Below are 12773 nucleotides of genomic sequence, written 5' to 3'. Positions count from 1 at the left end.
TTTCATTGGAAATTGTATATAAAGTGATAGCTCTCATTTTGGCAAAAAGATACCCGTCATAGATTATATTAAATTCCTTCAAAGTCTTCGCTACATATATTATTGGGTCTGGACAGCCTTGTGTGTAAACTGCAGCCTGACTGGCTGCTGGACTTACAGCCGGCAGACGGTTATTCTAGTTTAGATTTATTCCCAGTGCAGGCAGTTTGTAACACATTCTGTCTCTCCATTCAAACATGATGGAGGGAGGGAAATGTAATTCAGGGGATCCAGTAAAGGAAACGGCCTCCCTGGGATTTCAGTACAGGCTAGCAGAGATAATACATGCAGAAAGTTGAGAACCGGAGTCATCACTATTCTAGTGCAAGAACCTGGTTTGACTGCAGTGATAGGCATGTATGTGCTGCTTCAGTAGTCAACTTTTCACTCAGCTGCCTTCAAACAGAGCAGTGGACGGCTGCTGCCCTCATTAACGGACTTATTTTTGCACGGTCACTGCTTAGCAACAGCAAGACAAGTCAACTGATGTAATACAATGTGCTGCGGACGCACCAACATATCACACACAAATGTGATGGTTGCTGAGCATCTCATACCAAAGAAAGGGAGATATAATGCATAATGCAGATAATTTGCTGCATACAGACTCGACAAGTTTTGATGGAGAGTTTTGTTTTTTTTTTTTTTCTGTGACATTTTAGAACCTGGCTGCTGGAATTTGACTTCATACCAGAGGTGTTGAATGTGTGTGAAGTCGGGGCTTTGTGCCGGAAAACCTTTTTATGAACTTTCCTAGACTGATGGATACACACTACTGGCTTCAAATACCAGTAGACAGTGTAACCTTTCGATTTCTCTTGACTGGAAATAAGAAGCATATACATGTTAAAACCATGTAAAAACAGCCCTTCATCTAAAGTACATCAGTACTCGGATTAGGGATGCAGATTTTAAGGCATGTATTTGATTGATTGTAATCTGCATTTACAATAGATTATTATTGAATCATTAGCAGTATAAAGTGTTGAAAATGGACAATGCAGAATCAGTTTAAGCTACATTAGGAGTTAAAAATTCACTCTTTTCTAACATTTATCATCTGATGATTTATTTTATAAATCCCCCCACATATTTGCTAATGAAACCAACAGCAGTGGCAGCTGAGATTTTATAGCATGAATATTTTGTTCAATAGGAACTAAGTGCAGCACAAAAGCAGACTGAGAGGGCGTCCGTCTGCTTTTGGCCGTGTAGTCTAAGAGTCATCTTTTTTTTATCAGCGTATCACTGAGAGCCAAGACCTTTTCTTTTTAGGAACACCCTGTGTGCACTCGCACACTTATACAGCAACAACCCTGGAAGGTTCTGTACATCCACAGTCTGGTCTGTTGAACACTGAGTGGATGAGGGTTAAGGGCCTTGCTCAAGGGCACCTCGGAGGTGGTAATAATGGTTCGGCAGCAGCTGTTCTTTCGCCTCCCGAAGTAAAGATTCAAAAATTGAACTTAAGGTCATAAGCCTTCCCTTCTCACCATGGGCCAGAGATATTATGGCTGTTATTAACTTATCACAGGAGTCGATATCGCTGTCAGCGGATGAGAAGCTACAAGTTTCAGTGCAGAAACACCAAAGAGATATTTGACATTGGTAAAGGAACAATTTATCCCCCGGAGAGTACTGATGATATGTTGAGCATTTAAATACGCTTTTCGGTCCAAAATGTACCTAACATTGCCCGCGCAATATCTGACGGAAGTAATGGCAGATACTGTGGAGGTCGGCAGATTGTTCAGTAAGATTGTGTGATTAATGTTTTTGATAGTAAAACATGCTGAACGCCGAAACAGTCACCCTCCAGTTCTGATGAATATTTTGGCAGAATGTAAACGTCTCTCTCTCTCTCTCTCTCTCTCAGCGGGAACATCAGATAAATGTGAGAAATGAATTTTAAGCGGTAACGCCTTCATCAGAATATATTTTTCCAAGATAATTGCGAAATGAAAATTTGATATGAAGCTGTTCTTTTCCGCTTACTGCTCATTTTGTAGTTAAAAACTACACAAGATCTGGTGTTACATCAGACTATTTGATGTAAAATGAGTTTATTCCTCAAAGTGGGGGAAATGATGAGGGTTTTTTTTTTTCTCTCTCTCTCTCTCTCTCTTGCTCTGCGCTCCGTTGAGATGAGACCTGCAGGTTCAGATCTCGGTTAAATCGGGTCATGCAAGTTCCCTTTTCCAGTCTTGTGGGATCATTCAGACTCTTGTTGAGTTCTTCGTTTTATTTGACTGGCCTTTAGGACTTGGCATTCAGCAATCAATAGCTCCAGGGCCGGAGTTTGATGGGATGAATACTAATGTGGTGGAACAGCTTTGGCATATGACTGGCCCTGTATAACTTTATATCTGACGTTATCTCTTCATCTCATCCCGGGCGTCTCGTGTGGCTCATCTAATAATCACAGCCCAGGACATTTGTTCTGTTCGGTCATTACATTAGGCTCATCGATTATAGTTAATCTGTAGCTCCTAATTCATAACACGGTGTCCTCTAAACAAATAGTGTCCCAGACTTCCCCTGCTGCCAGTGAAGGTCCTTCCTGTGCTATTTATTTTGCTGTTAACAGAGATTTGATTATCTTATGTATTCAAGGACACCAGTCGTGTATTGAGGCTCTAATGGTATTCAGACTTTTCTGCACAGATGAGCAGAAAAACATGAAATTGCTATTATAATTTAATATGCCTGTGCTCTTTTTCTATTAGTATCTAGGGACAGCAGCATGTCTCCAGGGCCTTTTCTTCCTCTTTATCTTGAATTTGTTTGGCAGGGAGGATGTGTAGCGGTGACATAGGCTATCTCAGAAGTCACACACACGTGACTGAAGTGCACCGCTATCTTATTGTGAATGAGTCTTTCAGCCAAATGTCTTGCATCAAATGTAAAGGTGAATGCCACCACTAGATGGACTGCCACGCTAAGAGTTGAATAAAAACCAATTGTCAGGGCCAGTTTTAGTGTCATTGAGAGATAAGAAAGGATTTGGTCCCTTTCCTTTTAATTTGAAAGAATACTAATCATGGCTTCTGTTTGGCAAGTGGGCTCTGACAGGTTTTATCTGTTTTGAAAGGATAGAAACAGAACGAGTTTCACTGAGTGATGAGACTGGAATAAGAATCCCTCAGTCCTTATCACAGTATCACAAAGAAAGACCCTCAGGATTGCACATTTAAAAACATAACCTACGATAGAAGCTTGATGCGTTAGTTATTTTATCAGCTAAAATCATCTTTATTAGTGCTGGGAGCTCTCAGATAAGCTGTAAATACCATACAGAGGAGACCGTAGGACGTAAATGGAACAAAAAAAAATAGAAATCTGTGGGGATAGGTGGCACGGATAAAACCCTTTATCACAGGGAGTCGTGTCGGCTTAGTGGATAGGACTGATGCTATATTGTGACAACAACCTTTGATGTATATTATTCCCATTGTCTCTGCCCTCTTTCCCTGTCAACTCCCTACTGTCCTCTTTTGAAAAAAAAAAGGCAGAAACACCTCTAGAAATCTTTTGTTTCCTTTGGTTTTATCTCTCAATGTATTTGATTTGTTGCATTGTTCATAATGGCCCAACAGAGCGATCGTCAGCTGGCGCCCCATGGGCATCATCCAGTCTGCAGAATATTAATGACTTCATAAAATGTGCCTTTCTAACGAAGAAGCCCAGTCCGTCCTCAGAGTAATCGACGATTATCTTTCAACCCCTGGTAACGAGCCAAAAAGTCTGTAGTTCATATTTCACCCATTCCACAGAATCAGATTATTCCTCTCAGCTTCACTCGGCCCGGCTCCCAGGCTACCGAGTCCCTGGAGGTGACAACACTGCATCGACTGGACTACGGGAGGCAACTCCAGAGTAGTTGGAGAATCACTCAGCTTGTCTACCGAGAGCCACAGGGATGACGTATTCCTGTAGGCTAACCCAGAAGTTAGCAATGTCCCCGTTCCCTTCACAAAGAAGAATTTTGCAGAACATAAAATAGATGATAAGCCAGATCATCTTGATTACTGAAGACTACTTTTACGATATTTTGAAATGTGAAAGATGCTGATATTACAATAGTTTAGGGTTGACTGTTGGTACTTTTTATTTTTTGATAAATAATCATGTCACCTCCCAGTGATTATCCTTCATCAATCATAAAAAATAATAAATCACAGATGATACTATTACACTAAGTGGGCAAAGGTGAGTATGAGAACAAGTAGAATGGTCTGCTAAGTTCAGAAAATTACATCACTTTAATGTGATTCAGCCTTTAAAACCAGGAATGAACAACATTTGTCACATCACCAAAATCTCAAATGGTACGCAGTCTAAGGATATGTATCGTACATATTGCTCAGCCCTACTTTGCAATATACAGTAACATCCTGTTCACCATCATAGATTAGCATGCTAACCTTTGCTGATTAGCAGAGCTATGTTTAGCTGTCACTGATGGGAATATTGGTAGTTTTTGCAGTTAGGTCACAAATCAAGGTATCTGAAGTTTTAAGGCATCGCCAAAGTTATTACAAATCTCACTCCAAACTACAAATTGCAACCTTGAGGTGGCCTAGAGGAAAAGTGATGGGATCACTAAAGTCAGTAGGCAACCATGAGTGCCTGTACAAAATACTGTGTCAATCCTTTAAGTGGAAGTTGAAATATTTGAGAGGATAAGTGAAAGTGAAAGCTGCTCGTGGCGCTACATGGAGAGCAACAGAGTCAGTATAAATCTGTAGGAAATTTCATATTCCATCAATCATTAGAGGGGTATTGATAAACGAATGTGAAGCTCTTGGTGGTGGTAGAAGAGACGTCAGTTGGGTTCATCCTCTGGGGATCATGATCGTCTATACATAATATTATGGCAGTCCATTCTTTAGTTGTTGAAATGATAATAAACTTCAGATGTTATATCAGTGTAGACCAAAGTGCAGAAGCGACATCATCAACCCTCGGGCAACGCTGCTAGTGTGGCTAAATATCATACATGCAAAATAGCTGTAATGAGGGTGATGAAGCTTACATTTAAGTTTCCTCATAAACAATAACTTGACTTTTGATACTGTTTATACCACAGGACTCAAAGTAATTGTGGGTATCAAACCTTGGAAAGCAGAAGTCAGTATCACCGGCCTGTAGTCAGACAACTAAAGATGGTTTAGGGTGGACGATGGGATCGGCTGCAGGAGCATAAACCAACCACATAAAGGTGCTCTGACAGGAGGTGAGAGAGCCTTCACTGAAGCGCAGTTTACAAGCTAACACATTTATACTCAAATGAATCTTTGTCAGTGTGTCTGTGATAAGATAATAATCTCCGGTTCTTGTAGCAACACAGACTCTGCCTTATTAGAAAAATGATTTGACTTCATTTTCTTCGCTCGTTCTCGTCCAATTTAGCCGCGATATGAAGATGAGAAGGCAGATAAGGTGTAACAAAGGTTATTGAACCAGATTTTTGCTCCGTGTTGTCGCGGCTACAAAGTCTGATCCCGCTGAGAAATCAATTAGTATTCAGCTTTTATTTCATCGGACCGCAGTAAAAAGATACGGAGGATATAAAGTGGAGAGGAGGAAGACATGATTTCCTGCAGGCTGATACAATGTCAGTGTCATTTATATTGAGGAGGGTCTGGGACTCGCGGCTCAAAGCGATCTTATAGAGGCCATTTTTCAAGAATGTCACTTTTATAGAAGATTGATATCTGTAACCTTGACTTGTAAACAAATCACAGATTCAGAGGATTCCTTGTTGTTTGGCTTGTTCCCCCTTAATGAAGACTAAAGAGAGCCTAATAGCCAAAACAACAAACAGCGGTGGGCTTTACTGGCGGCAATTAAACTCACATTGTAAATAGCAATCTGATTAATTTCTTTAATCAAAGTCAGCTGTCTCCTTGAAGTGCAGTCAGATTTAATTATGCCGAAACACACCACCAAAGCTGCCGTTACTGGTCTGTGAAAACCGTCCTGGCACATTTTGATAAAAATGTAATGAGTTTTTACGTGGGGAGTGTAGTTTTTATAGACCTGCATATTATCATGACGAGTGAGATTTTTCCCTCCTGCTTCTCTCCCGAGTGCTCAGTTTTATTGACATGTTTACCTCTGTCAGAGATACAGTGTTTCTATCCCGAGTAGTTTCTCTGACAGGCGGCAGGAAAGCTTAAAAAATGTCCAGATATCCTCGACAGATAGCCCGAGAAACACAGTCTGGATCTAGAGTTTGCATTCTGGTGGTGGCAGGCGATTTATTAAGTAAAATGGCTCGAATTGATAACCAGATAATTGTGAGGACAGAGGAAAAAAGAAAATCATTTAACTTGAAACTGACAGGAATAGGATTGAAGTTGTTGGGTGCAACAGTAAATTGGAGGGCAGTCTAACATTTGTTGGTTTTTCTCCATTAAAGCTCACCGTGCTTTCCTTTTTATGAGGTGGTTATTTAAATGCTTGTTTTGTGGCATGTCATTTATCGAGCATGCTCTGACAAAGTGCTTTTACACAGCAACCCTGCACGGTGCAAACAAATTGCCTTTTCTGTGTTCTCCTTGTTATCTGCAACACCGTTGCCAGTAATTGCCGTAGGAATGCAATATTCGGCCTAAAGAGCAGCACAAAATTGTGTCTGTTCCTTCAAATTACAGCGGCATTTGATTTGATTATTCACAGCAAAAATATTAACTGAGCTCTGATTGAGGCTTATTTTGCCACGTTTCCTGCCGCTGCATAGCTAATTCTGCTTATTCCTTGAATCTAATGTAAATTCAACTGTGACACATACTGTCAGCGTGGTTGTGATGCCTTATGTAGGTCAATTCTTATTCAGCGTTAACTGCTTGGCCTTGTGATGAGTGATTTTCATTTTGCGAAGGGGAACTGCAGTTTTATTATTCATACTTCAGCAGAGATTGGAGTTGCGGTGCATTAAAGCATGACGTTGTCATTTCCCAACTCTCAGTACTGTTATTCCCTTTGCCCCAAATTGGAATTAAACCCAACATTTGATGCTCGCCCTAATTGTTTTTTGCTCCCAGTCATCAAACTCCAGTTAAGCCTCCTCTCTGTGGAGGTACACTGTGTCATTTTATCGGTTTGGTGCTGGTTGGTGCAGCGCTTCTCCCCCCCGACACCTCAAAACTACTGTGTTTCTGCAGCTTGCCAGTTAAGGATTCATGAGTCTTTCTGTCCATTTTTGATAACAAGTAGGGGTTTCTCACTTCAGATTTAATGCATAGAGGTCTCTGCATTTTTTCTAACTGGCTCCGAAATTGATCTGAACTGCAACATGATTTTTCCACAATGAAGTAGCCGAACACATTAGGCGAGCAGCGTGAAATTGACCTCTGAGAAGCAGCAGTGTATGTGAGTTACATTTTAAAGACAGCTATTGAGAGAATTCAAACTAAATGGATTCTATTTGGGGACTTTTTCTGCAGCATGCGTATCACCTTAATGCTCTTACAAATATTGCCTCATGGTGGTTGCACTTTAACGGCTGCTGGATAATCAGCAGCCCAGATAGAATCACAACTTTTCTCGGGAGCAGTTTCTCACTGTGTGTTGCTCTCAAGCCGCGTGAGGTCCCATATATCTTTTTGGTACTGTCTCTTCTGTTGATCTAATTGGATACCCTCTGTTGCCTACAATGAATCATCGCTGGACCTCTTCTCTCCCTTCAAGTACTTATTTTTATTGAATGCAGGGTTCCCCTGAATCACAAGCCCCAACCTTAAAACTTGTGTTTGTCCCTTGGCTCCAGTCATTGATCTTTTTTTTTTGTTCCTTCTTTTCTTTACAGCTGTGTCAGTATCACTTTTATTCCAGCAGAGGATTATAGGCATGCTTTTATGTGCTCCTCCTCCCCAGAGAAAGGCCAGCAGTTCAGGCCATTCTCCACACTCCACTAATTGACTCCTAATTTGGCAAATGCATTTTAAGGTGGAATGAAAAAGCCGACCCCTCTTTGAGGTCATATGTGAGGATGACACTCCCACATGTATTGCTGTTGTTACTCATCCCTCCTTCGCCCTTGACTCTTGACCTCCACTGATGCAGAGGAAGCTCTGCTGCAGCACAGGGAGTTCAGCGCTGGTGAGACATCTAAAATGGAGGTGAGACAATGGAGGCGTTTTGGCATGCACGCCATGATTTTTCCAAAGAAGTTTAAATCCTGCCAGTCCTCGGGATCTTCATGGCGAGCATCTCAGTCGGCCGCTGATCCACACTGCAAACACCTCCAGGAAAGTGGCTCTCGCTGAGCGGATCGAAGGCAAAGATTTTTTTAATTACTCGCCTGCTGCAGAATGGAAAGGCACGGGTTTTGCCCATGGGCTTCAGTATCGACTTGAGTGTATGATGTTTTAATGAGCCCGGCGTGTAAATGATTTGTTGCGGCTGTGTATTCTTGAAAGACTAATTTGTTTGTTTTTCTTACGTTTTCAGTGGATGGATTCTCAATTGACTTGGAGGCAGATTTAAGGATTTCCAGATAGACCAGGATGTCAAAGATCTCAAAGGCAGCCAAGGCTGTGAAGAAATTGGATGCAAGCAATGTTATCCGGGCGATAGTGAGGTCAGGACAAGCAGCCCCTGGGCCCCCACTCGGCCCCATCCTGGGACAGGTACTTACGAATCCACTTCTTGTTCCATCTGTCTGCTCCGAGTAATCAGGAGTATTAACTTAATTGCAGGAGCAGAGCTTCATTTTATCAACTGACCTTCCGCAAACAGCTCTTATTAACTGCGAGACAACCTGATCCTTCCCTATTTTCTCTTTGCCAATCACATAGGTGCCTCTCTCTCCTGAGTCACCCCTTCGTACACCCCCCTCCACCACCTCCATCTCCTCCCATAGCCCTATTCATATTCCCATTCTTATTCTAGTCGCACAGCTCCATTGTGCAGGTGGGTGCCACACTCTGCCTCGCTCTGCAACTATTTTCTTGCAGTTTCCAGGCCAAAGACACTAACACCTCCATCCACACCAACTGTCTGCGCACATTAGCTTCACTGTTTACAAGCGAGCTGATGAAATGGGATTTAACCTGTGAAGGTTTTGTCTTAAATCCTTGTATACTTCTCCCCGCTTCAGCTGCTCCTGAGAGACAGCTGAGGCTGTGTTGTGTTTTATTGTTCAGGGATCCACCGCTACAACTATGTCACCACCGGTGCCAATTCCAACGAGAGAAACTGATGCATTGGCTGGTGGTACAATAATGAAATAAGTCAGCGGTCGTCAAGCATTGAGTAATGAACAAAGATGGTTCGGAGTCGGACGGGTAAAAATAACAGAGGCTGATTTATCCCTCACTCTAAAATAAAATCATCCTTCTGTAACTTAACTATTCAGTGGCGATGCTCATTAACCTTGTCTTTGTGTCTGATCACACAAGTGTGTTGTTTTAAGATATTTCTTGTAAAACTTTTTTATTTTATTGTACATCATAAAGGCACAATCTGCTCCCACTTTAATGGCCATTCAGCTGCCTGAAGTTTGATTGTTTCTTGTGCGCGATTGAATGAAAGCGACCCTGCGGCTTGTTTCCTACATACAGATGAGATCCAGTTAGCCTCTTTTAATGGACAGTGCTCATCAGCCTTGGATGCTGTTGCTCGCTTAGAAACCAGATCAATTCTCACAGCTCATCCATCTCTGTGACTTAATGGCGACGCCCAGAGAGGAGAATTGAAAAGTGAACAAAAACTGGCAGAAAAGATCCAGTCGTGATTAATAACGTCAGGCGAAAGCAAACGTCAGAGGGGAGTTAAACGAAGTGAATATAACACATTTCTCTTATCTGACATCAACAGTAACAGCGCAGTTACTTTATGGTTGTGTTGAAAATGATGTACTCTGCTGTCAGCAGCTGCACAACATAAACTGTGTAACATAAGATCTGTTCATTACTGCAGACCTGAACCTCCTGATGCACTGGGTCTTAGATTTAGTGCTCGGATATTAGTCATTTCAGACCCGCTTCTGAAAGAATTTCTAAAATAACAGTAAAGTGCAGGCAGCAGGGATGGCAGCATTGTGCTTATTCCACAGCACATCTACTTTAAATCATTTTAACAGCACATATATCGTAAAATGGATTACAGCATGTTACAGTTGGATAACAGTTTATAGTGATTTTACAGTGTATCCCAGCATGTTGCTGTTTATTTACAAAGGATAATAAAATCGATTACTTTTGCATTTATTGCCCACGAAGAAAATAAAACAGGAGCAAAAAAAAGAGAGAATACAGAAAAAAAGTTACAATATCTACTTTTATAGTTAAACAGCCACATTAACTGTTACTAATTACAAACAGATTAAATGCCAAGAGTGACTTTTAACAGTATTATATATTATATTATGTTTTGTTTCTTGTTCTTCTGATCTACTCGTTACAATTTCACCTATTATATTCCCATAGTGGAGTTCCAATTAGTATTTTTAAAATTTTTTTAATGACTAAAGGTTCTGTGTCTAGGATTGAGTGGCATCTAGTGGTGAGGCCGTAGATTGCGACCAGCTGAACACACCTCGTCCCACCATAAACACGAACACGAAATATAAGTCTCATTCAATAGTAGCAAAGACAACTCTCTTAGATTGACATGATTATACATGAATGAAAACATTAGAACTTCAGCAGTTTTGATAATAGATTTATCAGTTTGAGGGTTTTTTTTAAGGAAAAAGTTCAAAATGTTCTGTTTCCAGCTTGGTAAATGTGAATATTTTGTGGTTAATTTACTCTGCGGTATCTGCAAACTGAACATATTTGTGTTGTGGACAAAGCAAGACATTCGAGAACTTGATCTCGGGCTTTGGGAAATACTGACCAAAGTTTTCCACCATTTTCTGATATTTTATCAACCATACAACTAAAATTAATCGAGAAATAATCAATAGATTGATAAACAATTAAGATAATTGTTAGTTACTGTGCTAGAAAACATAGTCCTGATTATTGTATTCCATTTCTGCCAGTTGGTCCCCTTAAATCATCCACATTGAAATTTTGATTTACAGATTATTTTGGCTACATTTAGGCTTATAATTGCTTAAAAAGCCATAAACCATTAAACTATCAAAATAGTTGCCGATTTATATTTATCAAATGGGCTGTCAGATAATCTTAAGAGTCATTTCAGTTCCATCACAGATAACTCTGTAATCAATAGATCATCAACACTTTATTTTACAAATCTGAAAATGTCATAATAAGTTGGTGGTAATTAATAAATGGCATATTTGAAATTTCATTGAAATTACCCCAAAATTACCACAATCATTACCTCTAAATTTGTTGATATGTTTTCTGCTCAACCTTTGCTGACCTTTTTTAATTTCCAACTAGTTTCTCTCAGCAAGTGAGTTGTTTTCAACTAATTATTGTGGTAATTAGGAGGTACTTTCAAAGAAACTCCCAATATGGTACTTTCTAATTACCACCTACTTACCATGAATTTCTCAGCCGTTAAACTAATCCAACCTGAGGGGCTACCTGTTACTTTTCTGGAATTACCACCAAGAGCACTAAGATAACTGATTCTAGACTGGGGAATAGTTCTGGCATCACATTTCCTGTGCCAGAGATATACATTTCCTTGAAATAGATTTTGTTTAGTGTGTTTGCAAGAGTCAAAGTGTGTCTGCACTAGAGTTCAGATTGGACAAGCACACAGAAAAATACTCATTTTTCATTTTGGCGCTTTCAGGATGCTGGGAGTTAAAAGTCTCAGTGCTTCAGGGGGTCGTGAACATCAACTGTTTTTTTTGTTTGTTTGTTTTTTAGTGTGTGGTGACTCGCAAAGGTTACAAAACACAACTGAAATAGTTTGTTTTTGTCTAGCTTGAAAACATTAAGCGCTCTTCCTCCAGCCCACCAGCTCTGCTCTAAGCTCAGTCCTCCTTTGTCCCTCCGAATGCTGATAAACTCCCCGATAACTATCATCCAACTGTGCAGCTCCCCTCTTTAAACTCATTGTGTTTATTTTCATTCTCTCTGCTCTTATATTGGGTTTTTCTTCAGCTGTAGCAGGCTGCTGATTTCAGCAAAAAAGCTCTTATAACACTGAGCAGTACCTGCTCAGCACTAACGGCAGACAGACACAGCGAGCAGTTAGCTGTTGAACATAGTGGAGCATTTAGCAGCTAAACAACAAGAAACCACAATCGGAGCTAAAAAGAGAGAGTGAATTTTGGACTTAACCTTCGCCAGGCAGCAAAAATAGGAATACAAATTAATGATAAATAGGCAGCTGATTGAAAACAAGCTTGCTTTATTTAATTTTAAAGGTTGCGATGCGTCAGACGGTGTGTTCAGCGCTTGTATTTGCTGCTTCCACGTGGGGGAAAAAAAAAAATCAATTCACTGATTTGTCTCCAATACAATATTATCACAGGTTTAAGAGATCTCGTTCGCAGGAGTCTTGCACACATTGGTCACAGCCCTCTGGACTGATGTTTGACAGTGACTGTCACTTTTGAAAGAATATCAGAGTGAGTACAGTAATAATTCATACAGTTGGGAAACATCCAGACATTTTCTATCCAATAACAAAGCAGAGGATCTGCGCTTTAATCTCATCCCATTTCAGCCTCTTCTATTCCTGCTCAAAAATACAGCAGCCAGAATTTTAACCGCTGCCAAGTGAAGAGACTGTAATAACCCAATTTTACCCTCTCTGCACTGTTTACCAGTCTGATGTATAATTGATTTTAA

General features: G+C 40.5%; 1 protein-coding gene across 1 annotated transcript in view; it reads left to right on the top strand.

The window, feature by feature from the left end:
- mrpl11 (mitochondrial ribosomal protein L11) overlaps positions 1 to 12773 on the top strand; it is a 49623-nt gene that overhangs the window by 4926 nt on the left and 31924 nt on the right. The window contains exon 2 of the mRNA XM_037077309.1: positions 8497 to 8675. Within this exon, the coding sequence (XP_036933204.1) occupies positions 8553 to 8675 (123 nt within the window). The 5' untranslated portion in view covers positions 8497 to 8552. The remainder of the gene's footprint in view (positions 1 to 8496; positions 8676 to 12773) is intronic.

This window comes from Acanthopagrus latus, chromosome 18 (genome assembly GCF_904848185.1).
Source record: "Acanthopagrus latus isolate v.2019 chromosome 18, fAcaLat1.1, whole genome shotgun sequence".
NCBI classification, from domain to species: Eukaryota; Metazoa; Chordata; class Actinopteri; order Spariformes; family Sparidae; genus Acanthopagrus; species Acanthopagrus latus.
Note: the sequence above shows the minus strand (reverse complement) of the source record. Positions and strands in the feature narration are given on the sequence as shown.